The sequence below is a fragment of the Podarcis pityusensis genome, assembly GCF_964106645.2.
Source record: "Podarcis pityusensis genome assembly, chromosome: 4".
In the NCBI taxonomy this organism is placed as follows: domain Eukaryota; kingdom Metazoa; phylum Chordata; class Lepidosauria; order Squamata; family Lacertidae; genus Podarcis; species Podarcis pityusensis.
This window is the reverse complement of record NC_138027.1, coordinates 69490062-69514971: the sequence shown is the minus strand read 5'-3', so window position 1 is coordinate 69514971 and position 24910 is coordinate 69490062. Positions and strand designations below refer to the sequence as shown.

The 24910-nt window shown below is 39.5% G+C and overlaps 1 protein-coding gene across 1 annotated transcript in view; it reads right to left on the bottom strand.

Annotated features, from left to right (window-relative positions):
- Positions 1–6205: 6205 nt before the first annotated feature.
- ANOS1 (anosmin 1) overlaps positions 6206–24910 on the bottom strand; it is a 91243-nt gene continuing 72538 nt past the window's right edge. The window contains exons 7-14 of the mRNA XM_081001337.1: positions 23147–23352; positions 21538–21682; positions 18004–18147; positions 13086–13183; positions 11743–11914; positions 11058–11278; positions 10784–10922; positions 6206–10336 (exon numbers count right to left, since the gene is read on the bottom strand). Of these exons, the coding sequence (XP_080857463.1) occupies positions 10278–10336; positions 10784–10922; positions 11058–11278; positions 11743–11914; positions 13086–13183; positions 18004–18147; positions 21538–21682; positions 23147–23352 (1184 nt within the window). The 3' untranslated portion in view covers positions 6206–10277. The remainder of the gene's footprint in view (positions 10337–10783; positions 10923–11057; positions 11279–11742; positions 11915–13085; positions 13184–18003; positions 18148–21537; positions 21683–23146; positions 23353–24910) is intronic.

The following is a 24910-nucleotide window of genomic DNA, read 5'->3' as shown; positions in this document are numbered from 1 at the left end:
TACTTTCCAAAGATTTTGTTGTTGCTGAACTTCTGCAAACCTTGGATCTCTCCCTTAGATTGCTGATTCCTCCCTTTTGGGTGTAAATGCTGCCCGTTTGACAACATAAGGAACAAGATAATATGAACCAGTGCTTCAGCAATAAAGTGGTGTCTGTAGTAGCAAGACACCAATGGCAAGAATCCATAAACAGGATTTGAGGCTCAGTAATGCTTTTAAAAAATTATATTATTACCACATTCCTTTCTGTGTAGAAAAACACACACGGAGAATATATGTCTTCGAAGGAAATGCAGACCTCTCTCACACATATTATTGCCATTTTAAACAAGTGGGGCTTCTATTTCAATGAGATAAGAAAACAAGTCATTCTTTGAATATGTCGGGTATAGTTTATTATGTGATGATAAAATCAACTGCTTATTGTGGAATAATTTTGCCCGCTATCTGAGCATCAGGGAAGTCTAACATAACATTTTCATATCGGTTAAAAGGATTTCACTGCAAATCAAGTTATCAAGTTCTATCTGACAGATGATGAGAGATGGGATCGCTCCTACTGTAACTCTTACTGCACTAGAGAGAGAGAAAATCCCCCCAAATATGGATTTTTTTGCTGATGAAAGCAAATCCCTTTTCCAGTGGTATATAGACCTAAAGCAGCTTCAATGCTAGGCCAACAAAGTTGGCCAACAAGGTCTGGAATTTCTATCCAAGCTTTCTATTGCCCTTTCACTCCATATTGTATTGCATCGTTTCAATTTGGGGTGAGAGCCCCACTGACAGAATAGCCTAAAATCTGAACTGTAGCAAGCCACATTTAAATTAATTAATCCTGTGGTGTACTTTGAAGATCAGGATTTCCAGGAGCACATGCACTGCAAATTACAGAGGAGCACAAATACTGTTTCAGCCTGCATTCAGAGAGAACAAATCCCTGCTAACTTTGTCACTGTTCGAGTTCATGTTGGGAGCAAAATAACCCTTAATCTTTGTGCGAAGGCAATTGTTTTGACTTCTGTATGATTTGATTTGTCTAACTAAATTATCCATGGCATTCAGACACATTTTTTCCCATGAGGTTTTTATTAGCCAGTTAATGTCAAAATGGGTGTTTAATTATCCCATTACCAAACGTGGATTTTAAATGCAGAGATTTTATTTTGCAAGCAGCTTTCCCCCCCCCCCCATCACAAATATGGTAACTTTGTGGGTGAGAAATAATTTTACAGCTGTAGAGATAAGCTAACATACAAAAATAAATACCCTCAAAGAATTCTGACAAAAATTATCTGTGAAAAAATATACTGTCTTAAATAATCGAATAAAGGCTTTAAGAAACCATAACTGTAAAAAAATAATTAAAAATGCTCTAGTAGCCCCAAGAACAGAAACCTAAGCTTGGTCTTAGCTTGGATTTCAGGAAGAGAAAGAATCCAAAGGCAAAATAAACCAAACAGGATCTAAAATGGCCTCTCTTTTAAGTAGTATTTCGTATTTAGCCTGCACATGTATTGCTACATTCCCTAGCTGACTTTAGGATAATTATTATCAGAAAACTTTGAAACAAAAGTCTCTTTTCGCACTGCTGAGACTACGTATGAAAACAAAATGCAAATCATTCAAGTGAGATACCCCCCCCCATAAAGGTATGAAATGGATACACATTTGTAGTTCCTGAGGGACAAACATACAGCAAAGATTTAAAGTAGTGTCAGCTTTGTGCTGCATGATATTATCCAGACATAGGGAACTTAAACTGCTCTTTCTGGCTGTCCGATTATCGGACCGTCTCTGCTATTCATTCACATCTTTTTAAGCCAACTAACAGAAAGTGGGTTCTTCCACAATCTAGGTCATGTAACTCTAGCATAATTTGTACGCCTGGCAGAATTTGCCAAGCTATAGGTGACAATTCAACTTTTTTCTTTTAGCAAAAGTATTTGGCAAACACGTTTGAAGCAATATATCTGGGCAAGTTACAAAGTAGTCTGATGGAACTGATAAGCAGCTGCACCAAACAACGTATAAATTACGCTACTTCTTGAGATCACTGCAGCCAAGTATTTCAAAAGATGATGCATATTTGACATGGGCAAAATAAAGTAAGAATCTCAAGAGTAATCCAGTAGGCCTTTACCATTGGGAAAGTATCTAATTAATCACAGCCAAGGTTATTAAAACGAGGAGTGATCTGTCCTTTGTTTTTCTCTGGCTTTCTGGCAGAGATAAATTCATAAAGCAGGTGTGCAGATATCACAACCTGTATTGGTTTAAGATGTCACATTCTGCTTTCAACTGTTAGAATGATCTCAGAGTTGAAGTACTTAAGCAGAAAGTCGGCTCTGAATGCAGTTATTCGGATCAGATCAGTGAGATCAACTCCCAAGTATGTGGGTATATATGCAGTGAGATTTTTTTTTCTTTTTTGCAAACTTTAATTGCTGTTAACCTATTTTCTCTTCCAGTTAGGTTCAGCCCACTTAGCTTCTTTTCAGCGAATCATACTGTTCATTTTGTCTTGATCATGACCCCAGAAGGTGATTGACTTTAGTCACCCTGATGATTGCATAACATGATTTCAAGTTCAAAGAGGCAGCAAACCGGCTACTAGACTTTAGAAAGAATATCATTCTCTATTAGAAAAGAGATGCAGTTCATTGCTGTTGTTTAGTCGTTTAGTCGTGTCCGACTCTTCATGACCCCATGGACCAGAGCATGCCAGGCACTCCTGTCTTCCACTGCCTCCTGCAGTTTGGTCAAACTCATGTTTGTAGCTTCGAGAACACTGTCCAACCATCTCGTCTTCTGTCGTCCCCTTCTCCTTGTGCCCTCAGTCTTTCCCAACATCAGTCTTTTCCAGGGAGTCTTCTCTTCAACCTAAATTAGACCCTACCATGGGGGATCTGCTCCTTTCCCTTTTGAGTGTAAAAATTAGGCCAGAAACAAATATTTTAGTACATAAATTCCATCCTTTCCCCCACCTTACTACCTAGCAAGTTATGCCCTCATTGAAACCTACATGCATAGTAAAAATAATAAAAAATTCAATCTCCCCAATGGACTTTCACTATGCCCTTTCCAATCTGCATAAGGCTAAAATAAATGTATCTCCTCCAGAACTTATGGGAAAGTAGAATGTGTTATCTTTGGGATATTATTAGCCTTTACTTCTGCAGGTTCAAGAATGATGGCTACAAACCAGCCCCAAATGTTAAGACACAAAGAAGTGTTACCTTGACAGCAGGAACAAAGGTGGGGAAATCCAGTGTCTTACTGGCAAGATTAATTCTCTGTCGCATCACCTGCAGTTATACATTTTCCAAAGCTCATATCTGTCTGCAATCCACAGTCTGGTTCCTTTGATTTTCCTTATGTTGTATTGTCATTGGAGAAAAGCCAGTATTTTGGCTTCAGGCCTTTCTTGAGGAGATTGGGTTCATTCCAGGTAATAAAATTATATCACCTGTAAACAAAAGACATAGACATTCCTTCCCCTTTGCCAAATAATGCACCTTGAATAGTGTAATACCGGTAGCATATTTGAAGAGCAATAAACCATCACTAAATCAGATTCAATTTGGTTTGGTGCCACATAGTATTGTATTTGCTATATGTAGGCTCCCCCTCCCAAACATAGACTTCCAGCTTGAGATGGTTAATTGCCTCCTGCTTTCACAGCCGCTGGTAAAAAAATTGGCCCCTATCAATGACACCTATGGCATTTTATTTCCCAGCAAGTATTTAAAATACAATTGAGCTGACCTTCCTGATAGTTTGGCCAGTGAAAGGACAATCGTTGGAAGATGAGTTTCAGCCTAAAAATTAGGAAACAGAACATATACCACAGATTCTACCTTCGGGCTCTTACAAGGAGAAAAGAACACCAGCACATCTACCAAAAAGCAATTTTGAGAAGGCAATAACTTAAATCTGTCCACAGTAAAAGCTTTTTGCTATTTAACTACATGCAAATCCCTAAAACAAGCAGCTAACTGAAAAGGATCAATGTTAGAAATGACTAAGGTACAAGGCAGGCAAGCAAAACGGTCCAGAAAAGAATGAGCAAAACGGTCCAGAAAAATATCCCATAATCTTTGCTTTACCAAAGTTGATGCTGAGTGATATTCCCAACTGAAGGACAAGGGAGGGTGGAATTCCAATGCTACAAGGTTCTAGGGGTGACATGTTTTGTCCAAACACTACCATCACTGCCATCAAGAAGACACAACAACCCCTGCTGCCATCCTAAAGGTATAAATTTTAAGCAGGACTGCCTGCCTGGCTCTTGCTTCAAAGGGTTAGTCCCCTCTGTTTCCAATAGCATAGCTGCATTAGAAACAGGTATAGGGGGGAAAGCGCTTGTAAGAAACACCATTTAAATCCAAAGATTTCATCCAACCTGATTCAAATAGCAGCTCCATAAAGGACCTGAAAAATTATCTTAGCATTGAGAACTTTAATAACAGAGGCAATAGAATATGGTTACCAGACTTCCCCGGTTCCCGGGGACAGCCCCTAGATCCACCAATCTGTCCCCGGGCAGAATCCTGCCCCTCCCCCGGAATGTCCCTGGATTTAATGTAATGTCCCCAGATTAATCATATGCCTGGGGACTTCCAGAGAGGGAACATGGCGGGCACATGCAGGCTCAGTGGCAGCCTCAACAAAACCCCGCTGCACCTCTGGCTCGTGAGGAGACCCTTCCTAGAGCCCGAAGCAGTCATCTGGTACAACTCCAGAGAGGGTCTCCTCAGGAGCCGGAGGTGCAGTGGGGCTTTGCTGTAACTCTTCCACCTAACAGCTGAGGCGGGGGGGGGGGACAGCCCTGTCAGCTCTGCAAACAGCCCTGCTCCTCCTGCTTGCTTGCTTGAGCCGGGTCTCTCCTGCTTGCTCAAGAGGAAGAAGGATCACTTTTTCATGCCTTTAAAGCCCCCTTTGCTGCATTCCGCCTGCTTGTGAGCTGAGCTACCAAGCCAGCAAAAAGCAGGATGCTGCCTTGAGCCTTCCCTTCGCTCGCTGTTGCTTCAAAATTAACGGTGGTGAGGGGGGGGAATTGTTTTGCCTCTTTTGCTCCATTCTGCATGTTTGTGAGCTACATTGGACTGCCTTCCCTCCCTCCCTTCTCTCTCCCCATTTTTTCCTCCTTACTCATAAACTCTTCCCAATTCTCCCTTAGTCTTTTCACACATTTGGTTCCCCAACCCTATACATCAATATGTGCTGCTTCTTCATTTTTCTTCCCTTGCACCCACCCCCACTAGCAAAAAATAAAAGGGGAGGAGGAATGTTTTATGTTTATTTTGGGGGGTGTTTATGTTAACAGCTTTCCTGTTCCCTCCTTATTAAAAATGAACCTTAAAAAATTAAAAGGAACCTTTAAAAATATTAAAGGAGGCTACCTCTGCTTGCTTGCTTGCTTGCTTGCTTGCTTGCTTGCTTGCTTGCTTGCTTGCCTCCCTCCCCTCCTCTTTGATAAAAAGGGAGAGATTGGTGGGATGGGGCTTGGGGGGGTACCTTCTGTGTCACAATAGCTGTAAATGGAGCAGGGAAGCCTTATGTTCTTTTAAGCTGAGGCTGCTTGAGTTGAGGTACCTCCATTGCAGGGGGTTGGCCTAGATGCCCCTCAGAGGTCCTTTCCAAATCTGTGATTCTGTGATCATCCCACAGTCATATTCTCAAACTCTGCTTCCAACTCCATCCCCCAGGTTTCTCTCCTCCTCCGGACTTCTCGAGACAGCAAAACAACTGATATATAGATGTAATTATGGATAATAAAGCATGTAATTTTAAAAAAAAAGTTTCCACGGATTTATTGAAAAAAATCTGGTAACCATACAATAGAAGAAACATAAACTGGCGTGGAAGAAACATAAATTGCAAACTGGTTAGCGGGAGTTTCATGAGAAGCAAAGAATGTGTGTAGCCCAAGCACACCACCTTTCAAGTTTCTTTAAGAAAACAGCAAACCAAGTGAGAGCAAGAATGCCTTCTGCCTAGTGCTGCACAGTTGTTTAGAGCAGGGTGTGGGTATGCTGAATTTAGTCCTCCCTCTCTACCCTAGATGCATTAGACTAGAGTATAAAACAGGGGCTATGAATGACCAGCCTCATGCATAGGTCAGAATCGCAACCACTCTCTATAGAGAACTGTGGTTATAGGAAGGCACTTTGACTCAATGAATTAACAATTACATGAGACTAAATTTCTATATAGAAGGGTAGTTTATTACTTAAACTTATGTACAAAATCTAAACATTAAAATAATGAGGAAACAGCAGCCTATTTACATTTTTTTTTACAAAATGTTTTTACAAGGATTATTCTAAGTAACATTGACACACACAAATGAACCATCTTTTGTAAAACATATATAAATAAATACTGACTTTTAAATGACTGTTGTAAAAACATGATTTCTACAGCCAATTTAGTTAACAGATAAGTAGTTTTGTTATCTCCACACTACAATATAATTACATAAAACAGAAAAATATTTTTACATATAGAACCTCTATTAATTACTTTTCAAATTGTACCTTACCAATATATTCAAGAGAGGTAATACAGCTATAGACTTCATGCCTATAACTGAATTATGAGTTTTGGCATGCAAACCATATAGAGCCATCAACATCTGTAGGTATTAATTTACTAATTTAAATAAAGTTTTAATTTTTTTATAATAAAAAAAACATGCAACAACATATAAGCATCATATTCCTGGTTACAATGTGCAAGTGTATATGACATTTATAGCAACTTGCATGTCCACAGGTATCAATCAAAGGTTTAAGAACACTTAACAGCCACAACAAAAGGATTAAGGAAAAGGATATGTATTCTGAAAATAAATAAGTTAGTATTTGCTGGTATATCACCTTTTTTGTCAAGGGCAATACATTGGAATAAAACTATTTGGGCCCTGATCCTATATTCTTCAAGATCTGGTTGAAGGCAGATGATATTCTTGTAGTTAGACTCATCCCTACATAGACAAGCCCTGGCATAATGATATAACTCAGTGATTTCAATGCCATTTAAGTATCTATTTAACTGTCAGAACTGCACAGATATCAGCTGAAGTTTTACTCTCCATGCTCATGGATGTTCACTGATACATGTGATTAACTTGATTACTTGCAACTGATTACATAAACCGATGCTATTGAACAGCATTGGCCACATTCACATCCAACACTCTACCATAGTTTAGGGCTAAAATCCAAACTGGAGAGATTAGGACTCAGCATGTATGTGGGTTTTTGTTCTATCTATTGAACAGAAACAAAAGCATTACATGAAAACTGAATGCATACAAGCTGTTCTCAGTCCCTCAATATTTGGAAGCTGTCTCCATATAACTGTGTTCACCATCCAGGTGAAATGAAATGGCACAAAAGCTATATATGATTGCAATGCTTGAAATGTAATGGCTGCTTCATAGGTGTTAAAATCTTCTCCTGATACTGTGGTGAAGTGATGAACACATGTAACCTCTCTGAAACAATGAATTGTATTTGCAACAACAAGTACAGAGTTGTTGCTCAAGCCCAAAAATGCCTAAGGAATAATTCAAGGACATCTGCCTAGTAAGCCTTAGAATGTTGCCTCCACACTTTGTTTTCTAGCTTTCTTTATAGAGTGCCTTACTTAAAAGAAAAAGAAAAGAAAAAGAAAGCTAAAAATCCAGGCCTGCTGCTGAGGGTGGGATGAGAGAATGAACATGAAGATGAACTAGGCATTGTTCAGAATTCTACACCCTCCCATGAAGTTAATCCACTTTCGGATCACCTGGCAATTATGGTAGGGTTGCCATATTTCAAAAAGTAACATTCCTGGCACCCACAAAATTTTCCCTGCTGTCATTTTTACACCCAAAAACCAGGACATGTCAGGAATTTTCCTGACGTATGGCAAGCCTAAATTATGGGACCTACTTTCAGATGTAGTTCAGATATTCTTTATTTATAAGTACTGGAAAGCGACACCCCATAATCAAGTTTGACTGGACTTAACCATGGGTCCTTTCCCTTTCCCTAGATTTTTATTCTTCTCTATGAATACAGAGCTTAAAATGAAGGGCTAATGAAGACTCTTTAAAAACAAAAAACAAAAAAAAACCCATGTGTGCTTAGATATTTTTTTTTAAGAAGATAAAACATAAAAATATGAAGGAAAATGTCTTCTAGGGCTTATCACCAAAATCAGAACTGTGCATTCATTAACATGCAGGATATCTAGAAACTTTCTATCAAGCATGTTGATTTATGCTTACAAAGCAAAATGGGCAAGAGAAAAATGATTAACTGTAAATCTGAAGGCGTCACCTTGTACTATTTTGCTGAAAACATGTGGAAATTATTTAGGCTAATAAAGTTTGGCTGTGGTGCTTCATAACACAGTAAAGGAGGTTTCATTTAAAAAAATATATTCAAAATCCTCTGAGGTGTTGCTTAGTTCAATAAAATGACATCAATATTTGAATATTTAAGAACACATGTAATTCTAACAGCTTCATCCTGAGGATCATGTGTATTGGAATTTCTACATAAAGCTCTCTCTGTATCTGCTTCTATGTTCATTTACATTAGAGGTGGGAAACCTCAGGCCTCTCTATCCAGCCCTCAGAACTCTCAATAAGTCACAAATCTTCCCAAAGTTAACACCCCTCACTGTCCTTGCTCTGCACCCTCCTCAAATGCATTTGCCTGGCTGGAATGTGTTCTTGAACTGTAATAATGTCTCTTGCTTGCCCGAGAGATGGAGATATTGGCGGAGTGGACTTCTGACCTTTTCATAACAGGAATGTAGCCTACTGTACAAAGGTACAAGTTGCCTAGTCCACTTTTTTCCTCTAGTCTATCCAACCACTGCCAGGTGGCCTGGAAAGCTCCCCATGTGAAAATATGTCCTTCAGACTGAACAGGGTTTTCCTTTCTCTGATTTATGGCAAGAGAACAGATTGCAATAAGCATTCTTGTGCATGCACACAAAATGCACTATTATTTAGATATTAAACCTCTTGTTTGGGGGAGGTGTAGTACCTCTGCTGTGGGACACGTCATGCTCCTTCTGGGGTAGTTTGTCCACCTTTGGTCCTCACTCTGCACTCAGCTCTTACCTGTAGGTCCTAGAAGCTGTCAGCATGTGATAGCAGCCACACCTGAGGAATGGCTTCAACTGGCCAGCTAAACCAGGTGATGGTAGCCAATGGGTCTCAAAGCCTCTGTAAGTTAGGGATTGCCCCTGCATGCAGAGACAGGCTCCAGTGGATTGAGCAGATGAGACCAATAATGGATCTAATGGTCAAAAAGGCAGTTTCTGCACATGTTGTAGATGGCAGTGAGAGGCAAATGGGGATCATCAACCTGGGAAGGTAGCCCATCTAGGAAAAGGAAAACCCTGATCATAAACCTCCACTGCCTTGCAGGCTATCTTTGGGAGAAGAAAAGGCTAAGGAGTAAACCATACACAAATCTGGAGGAGAGTCCCTAAGATGTTTGGGTGGCACCTTGTACCCCTCATTCCAGCAACTCCTGCCATTGTCTCTTGGGACAGATGGATGCCAACAAACCTCTTGTATATTTCTCCTAATGCACACACATTTCTGCCAAGATCATCTGGGATTGGCAGCATATACAAATGAATGATAATACTTTAGCTGGGGGGTTGGGTTCCCATCTGCCACAGTGCATCAAGGGTCTTCATTAAACCAATCAAAATATGAGATTTGTGGGTGGTAGCCATCTAAACAGTTACTCCGGCCCAAAGAAATAGAAGTGGGAAGGGAATTTATACTGTGCAGCTAAAAGTGGTTGTGCTTGTATTGTAGCTGGAGACTGCCCTGTCAACAGATTCTGTTTCTCTTGACAAATAGTTACAGGATCAGAGATATAGTAAATTGATAACAGATAAATGTTTGTTTACATCTATACATTTGAAACTCTCTATAATACAAAAAAACCACCATGCACATAGACAGTAATAAAGACTGAGAAGAGTGTGAATGTCAAACAGTGTACGCTATGATGCTGGTAAATCACTATATTCATATACTCTTTAAATTTTCATAGACATTGGATGTTTCTATTTACTTGAATACCGTGATCCTTGCCTGGCATACTTCATCCTGGAGTTCATAAAACATTTTTTCAAATGATGAGCATCCACTGAAAGCACAGACCATTTCATAGTCCAGTATAGATGCGTTTTTCTGATATTTTCGCAAGAGCTCTTTTATGTTCTTTTCCAGTTAGTTAATAATCCAATGCAATTTAGTACTTTTCAGGTGGCGGCTTATAATGATGTGAGTGGTGTTGCTTCAGATGAGGTCCTATAAAGGAAAACATTATAAATCAACTATGACTGATACAAATCTGTATTAATGTTGGTAGAAGAAAAAATATTTTCTTTTGCATCACTCTGAAGATTAAATAAGCGGGGGGGGGGTGTTTCTGGGCAGTGGAAGGCTGGCAGACATGTAAGCTGCTCATTGCGGCACCGATAGTTCTCCTGCTTCTTAGAAGTCTGGTGCACAAACCTGAGCCACTGAATCAAGGCCACGGTGTATGGTGAATTCTGGCAACAGGGTTTGGTTCCACCATGTTTAAATGAAACAAACAAAAATAACCTTGAGTGGGTATTCCATCAAGGTTTGTATGGGCATCAAAGTACCTGCCAGGTGTGATCTGTACCTCAGAAGGACAAATAATTTTCTAGTAAACAGATATACTACCTGGACATCTTTCAAAATACTTCCCCATAAATTGTCAATACTCACTGTGTGGAGACATCAGCAAGTCAGGTGTTCGGAATGATTTTATTGTAGCCGGTCCCTCTCCACCTGTTGTCAGAACTTGTACTTCTAAACGGTAGAGGGTTGATGGCCTCAGGTTGGGAACTGTCAGTACATAATGATCCTTAAAAGAAAATAGGAACAGTAAAAAAAAAAAAAGCATTAGCTAAATCAAGGATGTTCATTACAATGGTGCACATGTTATTGTCCCCTCAAGTCTTCCCTCCTATCCCACAACACAGAAGTAGCAGATACTTACTACTGGCAGTATTTGTGACTGGGAAATAATGCTGTTGGGCAAGCTGTTTTGTCTGCTCTCAGTTGTAACCTCTGCCCAAGTGACTTGGAACCCTGTCATGGGTTGGTGAAGATTTACTTTTGATATTTTCCAGGAAAAGTGCCCAGTAATGTTGATGTCCTGGACAATGAAAGAGGCAGAAAGATTCTCGGGCTTGGCCAACACTTTAGGGACAACTGGAACTGCAAAAATCACCATCACAACAAGAAGAAACAATATATTAGCATTTCTTTCGAGCCTAAAAACATAGACACATAAAAAATATAGACACACATAATTCTTTTACTTATTCTACCCCTCTCTATTTTTCTGATTCTCACTTTTCCTCCCTGCATCCCTCCCTAGAGGGTTATAGGTAAGGGACAGTTCATTCTTCTCAGGGTTCTGAACTGACTGCTTGCAGGACTCTCCACCACCCCAGAGTTCCACCTGCTTTGACTTGCCAACACGCCTATTTACAATGAAATCTCTCATAATTTTATTTTATTCTAATCTTTCAGAATGGTTTTCAAGAGCAACCAAATTGTGTATATTGTGATTTTATGTTGTGAGCCGTCCTGAGATCTGCAGGTATTAGGAGTGATACAAATTCAATACATAATAATAAAAATAAAAATTCTGCCAGTTTTCCAGATCTCTGCCTTACCTCCTTCAGTGGGGCAACTGATGTGCTTGTGCTTCTTTCCTTTAAGATCAGAACAAGGCGGAGTAGTAAAGAAAATACTTTCAGCCTTTAATTGGCCTTTGGATCTTGCTGGCTGGACTGTAACTTTGTATTTGCAGGAAAATAACAGGTCTTGAAGAATTATATAGTTTTCCTACAAAAAGATAGTTTACATATAAATCAGTTTCTTATCTTTCATTTGAGGTACCTGGCTTCAGATTAAATGTTTACTTCCACCCCTACATCAAGCTATTTATGCCAAAGTGGTTTTGATTTAGAAAACAAGATTACAAAAATTAAATGACTAGTTTCCTTATCACGCAGTTAAGTCATCTTCTGCTATCCTACCCTAGTCAACGTATCCTTACCATCATCCAGACACAAACTATCTCCAAACCCCAGTTCAGAGTTTACACCACCCACCTAGCATCTGGTTATGGAAATGAAAGTTATGGCTACGTGTCATCAGCATAATGGTAGCAATTCAAATCCAAGCTACTTGATGGCATCACAGCACTCTGAAACCAAAGGACACAGAGTGGAAGAGTAGTCCTCAAACTTCTTGACCATCTAGAATTTATGGGAGCCATCACAAATCAGCAACTCTTGTTCCTTCTGATGCCTGGAAATGGTTGGGGCACGGTGGGGGTGTAGTGAGATCCGGGTTATGTGAATGCACCAGTACAGCTATTGAGTCCTGCTCCCTGCCCAGGTAAGCAGCAGTAATGCCAGTGTCAGGAAGGAGTTTCTATGCAACCACTACTACGCACCACTACTAACTTTACATAGACCAAATGGACAGGAGGGGAAGAATGAAATTACATTTTCTTACAGCTTGTTTACAGTTGGGAATAAAGATGAAGGATATAAGTCACATGCCACACAGAATAGGTAGCTTTTGAGGTGTGCTTTGAAGATGGGAGGGCTGAGGAGGCATCATCTATTAGGGAGGACGTTCAAGACATAAAAGCAGCAAGGAAGAACAGCAGAGTCATTTAATGTAGGAGATCTTTGGCTTGACTCAGGTGCTAGAGATGGAGGATTTCATGGATGGGAACATAATGAGAAACAAGGACCATGAGATAGTGTGAGGTTTCAAAAGGTAAGGACACGGAGTCTGTGCTAGATATGGAAGGGAATAGAGATAGGATGATAAATAGGATAACAGGAGAGGTAGGTTTCCTCTGTTGTGGCTCCTCTGAAAACAGTGAGAAGAATTGGATGCAATGGATTTTTTATAAAGATAGTTTCCATACCCCCATATGTTCTTTATTAAGATACCCCTCTTTCTATTTTCAATTTTTGATTACTAAAGTTCTACTTACATACGTTATACCACTGGATTTTTCAGACCCTTTTGTATCATTGTGCAAACAAGACTCTGGGAACCATTGGACATGATATCTGCTCCTGCTGCTGGCATCTTAATGGAACAAAATAGGAAAATACTATTTACACGTTAAAATAACTTGCAACTTTTAAAAAATCACTGCCAGTCCCTCATCATTCATAAGTATTTCACAATCTCATGTACAAAAAAAGGAAAACATAACCAAGTAAAAAGGACACAGCTAAGCCAATATATAATATAGCAGAAATGTAACAATCAGTTGCTATTTCCACAGAAGACACAATAGCCTTCTCTTGCAAAATATTTGGTGAATGATCAAAGGGAGTCTGTGCAAACTTTCTAACTTGTTATACATTCAGAACATTGCGATGCAGCTCCACACAAGATCTAAACGGATAGTGAGAAGGAACCGTTTGCTTCATGTTCTCGTTGAAAGGTTGCATGCACCCATGTGATAACCAAGAAAGAAACATATTTCAATTTATTGGTGTGGAGGACATTCTAAAAAGAATACTGATTATATATCTCATTAGTGGAGAACAATATGAATTAATGAGCATTCCTATTGATTCTACAAAAGCAAAAACCTTAAGGAGGCCTGAGTCAGCAATCCTTGCTTAAGGTAATACTTTAATTAAGATCAGTATCAGCTGCATGAAATAGGAGAGAGAGAGAGAGAGAGAGAGAGAGAGAGAGAGAGAGAGAGAACTTTCTTGTGATGACACTCACTGGTATGGAATACTAATACCCATTTTTTAAATGTCTACCTCTTTTTTGCCGCTATTTTACACTGGCACCCTCATTTTGTCCTGGTGCACACCCAATATATGTATACCAACAGCTCAAAAATTTTTAACCAATAAAGCAAAGATGTAATACTTTGTTCCTGTTTTTCAATGTTTTTTATTATTGTTAGTTGGACATTTATTTCAATGCAATATTTCACAAACATAATCATTTCTGTATTAGGTCCTGTTATCACAATTACTTCTACATGAGGTGACCATAAAAACAGCCTGCCCATGATGACCTCTAGGTGTTTCTAGTCTTAGATGGCACAGTGATTTGCGCATGTTCTGCATGTGTGGCCAAGCATCAAATTCAACTTGTTGCGCTATAGGCCATATTAAGGTAGACTTCAGTTGCATAATGATGGGGTGAGCTCAGCTCAAGACAGCATTAGATGATCTATTTTGTCTTATTCAGTATAAGAAAGCTGCCTATGACACAGGCACAGCTGCCCATGAACAGGTTCTTAGTAAACAGCAGACTAAGTACTGCTTGTTCCACTGTGGTTTGGAATCTGCCACATCAATGAAAGCCATGTGTAAATCATGCACATCAATCAACAAGCAATGCTTGCTCTCTAGCTTATTATATATTTCCAGTGCAGTCCTTACTGTTGAACCAAGGTTTATTTATTAGCTAGCACACTTTCCATTTGCTGAAAATAAGACTGGACAAGTTGAGTGTAGGACAGGAGATTCTCTACATGTATGCATGATGGTTGTGGTACAGTGCTGATCTATGGTGCATTTTGCTTCATTAAAAACCCAGAGATAAAGTTTACCATCCAACCACTACAAGTATTCAGATGGGAAGAGCAGACATTTTACGCTACACTGAGAAACTGCAGTCATTCTGAGATACTCATATATAACAAATCACCCAGGGTGTGCCTGAGTATAGTACACAGTTTCATATTAAGTGTGAGTATTAAAAGGTAATTGTGTTGCCCCAGACACTCCATGTGCAGCCTTTGGGGAAAACAGTGAATGACCCAAAGGATAATAAAATAATCAGCACAAAACTAAAATATGCATCCCACATTTGACGTAACTTGGCTAACCTCATGGTGACTGGGGTGGGGGAAAGCCAAATAGCTCCTAGACTGTTTGAATATAAGTACTCACAAAACTGAACATCCCTATTGAATACTTGAGAGCAGTATCAAGGTGAGCAGGGCAGAAAAAGAGGGTGGTAGCAGCAGAAGATACTCCCATAACCTTAGCATGTGTCTTCTCCCACAGGGGCTGTGGCTACTAGTCTCAGAGTCCTTATGGCAAAATGACCAAAAATATTCTGGGAGTGCTCTCGCCACCATCCCTGCTGCTGCACATAAGTTGCTGGGCTCTCAGGAAACTATCAAAGAGTGAAGTGAAGGAAGCAGAATTGGTGATCCACAAGTACCTTCAAGTTTTTTGTACACATCAGAACTGTCCTTTTAGAAATACTTGATCCTTTTTTTTGCTTGTGCATCCCAATAGCTACCCAATTTTCCAGACTGCCTCCAAAATCTCATGGCTTTCATAAGCACTAGATTTCTCATGCCACTTCCTTCCACCTAGCCCAGCACCAATGAGATCAGAGGGCCAAAATGGCAAAGTGATCACAATTACTGCAGTAAGTTCGAACCAATTAAAGCCTTTAAAAATTAGGGGAAGAAATGTTTTACTTTAAAAGCTTGCGGATATTGACACTGAAAGGACTTAGAGGCTTCTCATACAAATGCGAAACTCCCAATTCTATCAAACAGTGGAGTGGAGAGGGTGACATGAGAAACTTTAATTTTAGCAATTTCAGTACTGCACATGACCCTAATTGTCACATGCAGTTAATCATCTCAGGCTGAGAGTTGAGTATGCATCTCTTCCTGGCAACATAGTCCCAGAGTTGTCAGCTCCCAGTGCCAAAGAGTTAAAAGCATTTGAGTAAGTTCCCCTGTGTTACATAAATAGCACATAATTTCTAATTTCACACAGCTAAAATGGCCAAAAAAAATGCAGCCACAAGCACACACACCCCTCATTGACAAGGGTTGAATTCAGGCTGTTTGTGGGATCTACAGCATTTCTCTAATCCCGGCTCTGTGTCAAAAGGAGCAAATGAAAGACATCTTTTATTTTTCCAAAACAGAAACCCATTGTCCTCACCTAATTGCTATATACTTCAGTGACAATTATACCTAAGTAAATCATGAATATTTCCTAAACTTTTTATACTACCTCAGGCATGTGTCTATTCATGTTAATACGCATCCCAAAGTGAATGTATTATTGCTATCATAAAAAAAGTATTTCAGGCTTAATTTCATTTTAAAATGTGATTAAGATTTTAACAAACTATTCCAGATACTGCATTCTTTGCATTCCACAAATGCTTTCAGGCAGTGTGGCATACTGGATAGAGCACTATCTATGTGAACCTGGCTTCCAGAGATTTAAATCCCAGCTCAATAATTAACTCGCTGGGTGGCCCTGAATAAGTGACACACTCCTAGATCCCTGTATGTGAATAGCAACAACATTAGTCACTTACAGCTCATATAAGGGGGAAACAGTTTCTTTAAAAAAAGAAAAAAGGATGTTGTCTATTACAATATGCTCAGCGAAGTCACATAAAAAGGAAGATTATACTGAGGGAAAATAGCATTGCTCTTCAAATATCACAAACTGATAAATCTAAAATGACAGGAATAAGGAATAATATTCTAATTAAGTTTTTATTTTGTTTTTAGGGAAATATAATATATATATATTTAAAGCTAGGAAGATGGCAAAATTCATCGTTGTGAAATGGATTTTAAGCAGGCAGGCAAGTCAAGACAAGCATCGCAAACCCACCATTATGTTTCCAAGTTATAAAATCTCCCACACAACAGACAGAGGTGTATGCTTAGCACGTTATCATATTTCTCCAATTCAGCCACCTTAATCTTAAAAGAACTTGTTTCCTAAGTGACAAGAACCAGCTACCAGCCAGATGAACAGCATTTACCAAAGCATGTAAACAGTAAGAATGAATGAAAGTCAAGGAACACAGTGCTGGTCCACTTTGGCTTGGCTCAGGGGCAGACTTTGGTAATATGGCACCCTGGGTGATGACAAAACATGCCCCACTTCATATTTCTTATTTTCATAGTATTTTTTGTACTCTCAATAGGTACTTGTATAAATATATTATTATTATTATTATTATTATTATTATTATTATACGCCCTTCAGCTCAGTGCCCTATGTGCAGGAACCACTCGCACCACCCTAAATCTGGCACTGCTTGGCTTAATCCACAACTTAGTTTTAAAACGTTTCTATAATTCAATCACCGAGTAGAATTGTTCTACTGCTTAATTCAATCTGCATTTTAGTTCACATCACTTTATAACAGCTTTAGCTTCTATAGTGCATATTTGATAGTAGAGATAGTATTCAAGGAGGAAGCACATTAAACATATACCCTCCAATTATACTGTATTCTGATAGAAATGTATTGGGTTCTATCCAATGCCAGTCCTACTCAGAGAAAATCCATTGAAGTTAATGGACATGACTAACCAAGGTTCATTAATTTTAGTGGGTTTACTCTGAGTAGAACTTAGAACTTAGACTACAACACTTAATTTTCTGTTGTGAGTTTTACAACTAAGCATATACCCTAGTTAACTCCGTAAAGAATCACATCAAAACACAGAACCTTTCTTTCTGGTGAGGCAGGACGAAGCTTTGTTGTAGGCTGCGAAGGGGTTTCCACAAAAGGTCCTGTGATTGGTCTCAATAGAACATCTCAGTCACTAAATTTGCACTAAATTGCTGGAAAATATGGCAGGTTGGACAGCCGGATCAGTACCCAGCCCACTGAAAAGGTGGGGACAATGCAAATATAAATAATTCAAAAGGGTCCTGTACTTAAAATGTGGTTCTGTGACTTGTATTTCAATTTCTTCACTTGTAACAAAAAGTATATTTAGTCCACAACTGCTCTCATCACAAATTCCCAGAAGATTTTATTATCCTTCTCCTAAAATGCCAATCAAACTTTGTACAACTAGCAGAAGTCCTTCTGTAGTTGGGTCACCATCAACCTATCTGGATTTCAAATAGATTTTTACCAACCTTCTGTTTTCTTCCAATAGACTTTCACCTGAAGTTGATCATCTTGATAAAAAGGCACTCCGATTTCAAGAAGACGAGTGGGTCTTCTTCCTTTAAAGGATGGGGCAGCATCAGTTGCTTTCTCAACTATAGATACCTGTTCTTCTGCAAAACAAACATCAGTGAGAAATCTGTGTTTTCATTGATGAAGGGCATTGCTTTGATTTCATTGAATTCACAGGATATTGCAAATTATTCCATAAGTATAGGGTTTTTTAAAAAAAGAAAAGTACACATACTGTAAGACATCCCATTAAATTACAATTCCCAAGTTCCTTGGGGAAGAGGAATGATGTAGAGAGTTATGGTTAAAAATGATATAAAAATGTGGTGTAGCTATATCCTAAGAATCAGAAATTGCCCCTTTCTTAAGCATCTGGATTTAACTTTTTTTGACAGCTTCGGTCCCATTCAGGGCTTATCATATTTGAAGAGGTCAAGATCTGGCATGAGCCACAACTGAAAACTACATGAAACCACTTTTAAAAGCTACTCAGCCACATAAAGACATAGTTGGAGTATGCCTGAGAGCATGCACATTTGGGGTGGGGCATGCCCCCACTTCTGACCCAATATTTTGGGGAGGAATCTCTACAAATGTAGATTAAATATAAACACAAAAGACTATGATCAAACAGTACTACTATTTATTGCCAGTCCTCCCTTTTCACATAAATAATGAACTGGGGAAAATAAATCCAAATACCTACACTTTTTTTTCTCTCAGATTCACTTATTTTCTGCTTCTTTCTCAAAGAAGCCAAAAATTCCCTTGGAAGATCATGGTATATATTCATAAGCCAAAGTGAATCAAAATGAATTGCTGCCATTATGAATTCATATTATTCCGATAGTTGAACATTCAAATAAATGCAATATTTGGCTAGGCCTTATATAGAGCCAACCAAAGCAGTAGTTAATAAAACGATACAAGAGCCAACCCAAAAAATATAAATTAACTAAACTGGATCAGAATATGTGGGGGGAAACCTCACAGGTGAAATGGACAGCAGACTTCACATAACTACATTCTCTGCTATTTGCTGAAGAAATAGGAAATATTAGACAGCCCTAAAGCAGTGTTTTTAAAGTGAGTTGTAGTAATAACTCTATCAGTTCTGTACATTACATAGAAGAATGTGTTACATAGGAGAATGTGTTTCACGAAGACATTTTAAGGTAGAATCCTTTTAAACGAATTACAAAAGAATTCCTAGTTAAGCTAATCTAGGGCAGTGGACATGCCAGTTTCTCATGAGCTAACTATTAAAATGAAGCTTTACAAAGAAGGTCACCTTAAACCCATCAGTACCACCACCTGCCAAGATTGTGTCATAAAAAAGTTGTTTAATAAATAATAATAATAATAATTCTATACTACCTTCACAGGGCTGTTTGCAATATAAAACACACTGTTAGTGTCAGGACTACAAAGATTAGACCTTTGCAAGTCATGCATAGACAACAATAGCTAAAGTGATCTGTGACACTGCTTCTGAACTGCCAATCCAAAATATAAAAATCAATTGGGGATATGATGGGACAGATAACACATTTCACAGAAATATGATCTACAAAAGAGGAAGAAGGAAAGTCAAGAAAATATTAAAAGTCCCAAAGTAGCTGAAGGTGTGAATTTAAAACTAGCTGTGGTAATGGAAAGAGGGAGTGAATATAAACTGCTGAAACCACAAAATTCACATGAGCAGATTAGGGTAACTGAAGCTAGACTGGCAAAGATTTCGTACACTGCAAATTGAATATGATATGAAGCAGAGAACGGAAGCTAACTATCAAAAAGAAAAAATGTAACAACTACTCTTTTTCTCCATCACTTCTAATGTGCGTAGGGAAACTAGATGAAGTTTCAGAAGTTGGACACACGTAACATGTACAAAAAGAAACTCTATTGATGGTGACCACTTAAACATCAAACATTTTAGCCAAGAAGATGAACAAAGCAATTCGATTTCAGATATTTAACCTTACATAATGTATTTCCTGAAATCCCTCAATAAATAAATAGAACTGAGACTGGTGCTTTACAAAAGAATGTCCTCAATATATTGACTAGGAGACAAGACACATACAGAAATGAACTTCCTGCCGTACGTCACTCAGGGCTGCTTCATAAATTATAGAAATAAGCATTATGGAACTCTTTGTATAACATGTGTCCTCACAGTATCTCTCATAATACATAACAGCTATGTTCATGCTTTTGCTGTCTGTACACCGTAGATAATTATGAATTATCTCCTGCCTCCTTGCAGCATTTAAATTGGCTCCGCATGTGTACATGCTATAGGAACTGAAGACCAATACTGGCTCTCATGGGACAACCACAAACTATAAAAAGAGAATAATAGTTCACATATTCCCATGTGTAAGTACTTCTTAGTGCCTTCCATTTAGCTAACACTGGACAACATAGAATCTATGAGCCAGACACATAACGTGAGCTAGACATATAACACACATACTGTATTTTTCGCCCCATAGGACGCACTTTTTTCCCTCCAAAAATGAAGGGAAAATGTGTGTGCGTCCTATGGGGCGAATGCAGGCATTCGCTGAAGCCTGGAGAGTGAGAGGGGTCAGTGCGCACCGACCCCTCTCGCTCTCCAGGCTTCGCGCAGATCTCCGCAAGGCGCGGGAGCCTGCGCCAGGCTCCCACGGCTTGCGGAGAGTTGCCTGCATGCCAAAGGCTGGGCACACTGCGCTCCCGCTCCCGCACCAGGCTCCCACGGCTTGCGGAGAGTTGCCTGTTCTGGGGGCTGGGGTCGGGGGAAGCTTGGGCTTCCCCCGCCCCAGCCCCGCACCTGGGGGGGAAATAATTTTTCCCCCTTTATTTCCACCCCAAAAAATCTAGGTGTGCCTTATGGGACGGTGCGTCCTATAGGGCGAAAAATACGGTAATTTTTACCCAACTCAGAGATTCCTGCTGGAACTCCAAAGAATCTAGAAGAACCACACAGGCAGACCAGATTCCAGACTTTACCACAGAATCAGCACTGCCGTGGGAGAAGGTTCTGACTGTGTAACATGACTGGGTCCTGCCCATGTAGTTAGTCACTTAAATACGGTCCCAGCCATGTGGGAAGTGCTCATGGACAAGCAGCAGCAACTCCCACATGTCTGGGTGAGTTTCTAAGGGCACCCAATTCAGAAGAAACAAAGGATCTGTTTTTCAGTCTCTTTCAAATGCTACCATATTCAGCACTAACCTCTGTGGCACTCATTTTCAATGCACCTCTGGACTCACACATCCCTGAATGAAAGGAGGAGGCAATTTTCAAGCTATATCAGTCAAACTATTCTCCACACACAGGAAGGTTGTGCTGCAAGTAGATTGCTAATGAAGTGGGAGAGCAGAGAGCATAAACTATGAATTGGACATGTAGCAAAGGTGTCACCTAGAACATTCGTATAGACAGATATCCCCTTAAGCAAATGTTATGAGATGTTAGGTTTCTTTCTAAAAACGGCACTTACTGTTCACAGCTGTCTGAGTGGAACTGAAGTAAAGAGACACTTTGGCACTTTTCAGGCGTACTTGACCCCAGTATGTAACTGCCTGCAGTTCCACCATGAAGTTACTGTTCGGCTGTAGGCCTTCAAGAACTACATAATTCTGGGACTATAATTAAAAAATAAAACATATGCACAGTTCAGTGATGGATTTCCTAAAACACAATCACATTAGAAGTTGTGTGTTCTATCAAATGAACAGGTGAAAGTAGATAAACTGTTGCTGTCTTCTACGCCAACGTAAATTCAATAAAGCAACCATTTTGCCTACAATATAGGTACAATATGACGGTTAGGAAACATTTACCAGTCACAAAGCTGGCCATTGCATTGATCCAACAAGGGGACTTGTCAAGTAAAAATTTGTAAAAACTGAGATTTTGTTTTTTAAAAAAAATGGGATTGGAAGGTAGTTAGATTTTAGCACTCAGAGCTGGAGCAACTAGAACCATCTCCTCTTCCTTCATTTCTTTTGTTGAGTTAGCAACATTTGGCTACATCACACTATAGTACATTTGACACTATTGTATTTGATTTGTATCAGATTTGGCAACAATTAGCTTACTACAGCATGTATCCGTATGTGCTGGGGTGTCAAATCTTTCTTTACAGGTATGCAAACTGAAGACTAGTTGCCAATCAGTTAGTGCACCCTATGGGCTTAGTAGCAGCAGGGCACAGTCCCAGTGAATCGTGAATTCATCTGTGTTCAGCAAAGTAGTGGGACATACCCACACTATCTCTTACCATTTTTTTTGCCTTTTGCCCTTGCTGTAGTTTTAGTTTTAAAAACCCAAATCAGTGGAGCATATGAAAATCATTGCCCAGATGTGTTTTGGGGGTGATACAAGACTACAGTGTTCTTTATTGTTATTCTCACACTAAACACAATCAGCTTTGGTTTAAATGGCACCAGATACTACCTTAAACTATTATACAGTGGTACCTTGGGTTAAGTACTTAATTCGTTCCGAAGGTCCATACTTAACCTGAAACTGTTCTTAACCTGAAGCACCACTTTAGCTAATGGGGCCTCCTGCTGCTGCCGCGCCACTGGAGGACGATTTCTGTTCTCAACCTGAAGCAAAGTTCTTAACCTGAAGCACTATTTCTGGGTTAGCAGAGTATGTAACCTGAAGCGTATGTAACCTGAAGCGTATGTAACCTGAGGTACCACTGTATTGCTTTTTCTATTACTACAACGTGAATGTAGTCAAAGGTAGCCTACACAGGTTTCTGTGCGGCAACTATGGAAATGTCTGAACACAGTAAATTACAGTTATATAGGAAGGGGGCTTAGTGTTTGCTACTTCAGTGAATGAACCACAAGTTGCCAATGGTGTGAAATCAAACATCGTTTTATTATTTTCCACACACAACAAAAATAAATATGTCATCATTTAATAGCCTTCTTTAAAGTTTTTATGTTCCCCTTTGATTATAGCCAATACCTTAATATTCTCTCTCTTTCCTTTTAAGTATCATCTTAAGTCAAGGTGTTAAGTATCTCTGACTTACTGGTAAGTCAAAGTTAACAAGGAATCTACAGTGTCACATTTTTAAATTTAATTACCCCATCTGTAGTCTTCCTTCTCTTCTTTTTAGCTGGTACAAAAGACTTGCTGTTGACTGTCCAACTCCAGAAGACTTTGTAGTGATGGACTGGAATGTCAGGTTCCTCTGGAAGATCCCAAATAATCTTGACACTTACACTTCCATCACTGTTCACTGTTGAGTTGGCAATTCGGAGATTAGATGGCGCAGGTGGAGCTGATGGGTCTGGTGGGGGAGAAGTAAAGTTAAGACGGCAATTTGTGTTGCTTTGCACATGTGTAAACATCCAAATGTGCATACCAAGCTACAAGATACATAAGTATCAGGCAGTGCAACCACAACCTGGTTTTTTTGCTGCCTCTGATGTGTGCTGTATTGATATAAACTGAAAATTCAATGAAATATCCATTTGAAAATAAAGTTAACATACACAGTATGAATATTTACCAAAAAAATGAATTACAACCACGTAATAATTAGGTCATTATATAAAAAATTAAGTCAATAATCCAGAGAAATGGATTAGGGATAAATGGATAGGAACCAAGTATCATAATGGAAAATGTTCAATATTTTAAAAAATCTAAGATGCCAGAATTATCCATTTGCAGAATACACATTTTTGCTGTTAGGCCAAAGCTGATAGTTCAAAGATCACTTTCTGATTATTTTTGTGCAACTAACATTTAGCCTCAGATTAGCCTAATTATTATTTATTTATTTATTTATTATTTATACCCCACTCATCTGGCTGAGTTTCCCCAGCCATTGTGTGCGGTTCCCAATCAAGTGTTAATACAGCATTAAATATTAAAAACTTCCCTAAACAGGGCTGCCTTCAGATGTCTTTTAAAAATAGGATAGCTGCTTATTTCCTTGACACCTGATGGGAGGGGTGTTCCACAGGGCGGGCACCACTACCGAGAAGGCCCTCTGTCTAGTATTGCAACTTACATGCAGCACAATTTGTACTGCAATTTTATAGCCCCTAATCCCAGAGAATTCACCCTTGCACTGCAAACCAAACTAGTAGGTCTCACAGGGTATCAGAGCTGGAGTCAAGGGTAGGTCAGCAATAAAATAAAAAATGGCATCATTGAAGTTAACTATTTATTCAAATAAGTCCAAACAGCATGGGTCTAGTGATCCTAGCAACTCATCCCAGTAGGTCTTGTCCCAGTGAGGCAGTTGTGAGGATGAAGGTCCTTGCCTTCGCACCACTCTCTAAGGCTCCTCCTTCCCAGGTTCTTTCCCAAACAGTCGCAAACTGTGTCTGTGCACAACCAATCTCTTCTCTGCTCTGTTCATTTCTCTGTGTGGTCTGGGAGACCAGCAGGCAAGGGATCTAGTCGCAGCAGGAGGGAGAGACTCCCTGGATTCTTCAGCAGCCTATTTCAACTCTGCCTCCTGGCCCCTCTCCTCTTCAGCCTCTGCTTCAGTCTTAAAGTTTGAACTGCCCTCTGCTACAGCCTCTTCCTGCTTACTAAACCCTGTTACCTCTTCTGCTTCCAACACATCTTCCTCTCCCAAGTCTGCTCCTTCCTCCTCTGACCACACATTGTCATCTGACCACCACTTCCCTAGCTCTGCACCTTCTTTCCCATGGCGTTCCCTTGAGGGTTCACCAGCTGCTGCCTCCCACCACTCTTCTGCATCCAGCCAGTCCATGGCACAAGGAGGGGGTGCTTTAGGGAGCATACCCAAACTGTAGGATTTTACAGATATCTTTCTGTAAAAAGATATCTATACTAGCCACAGTAATAAGTGGCCTATCTGCCTTAAC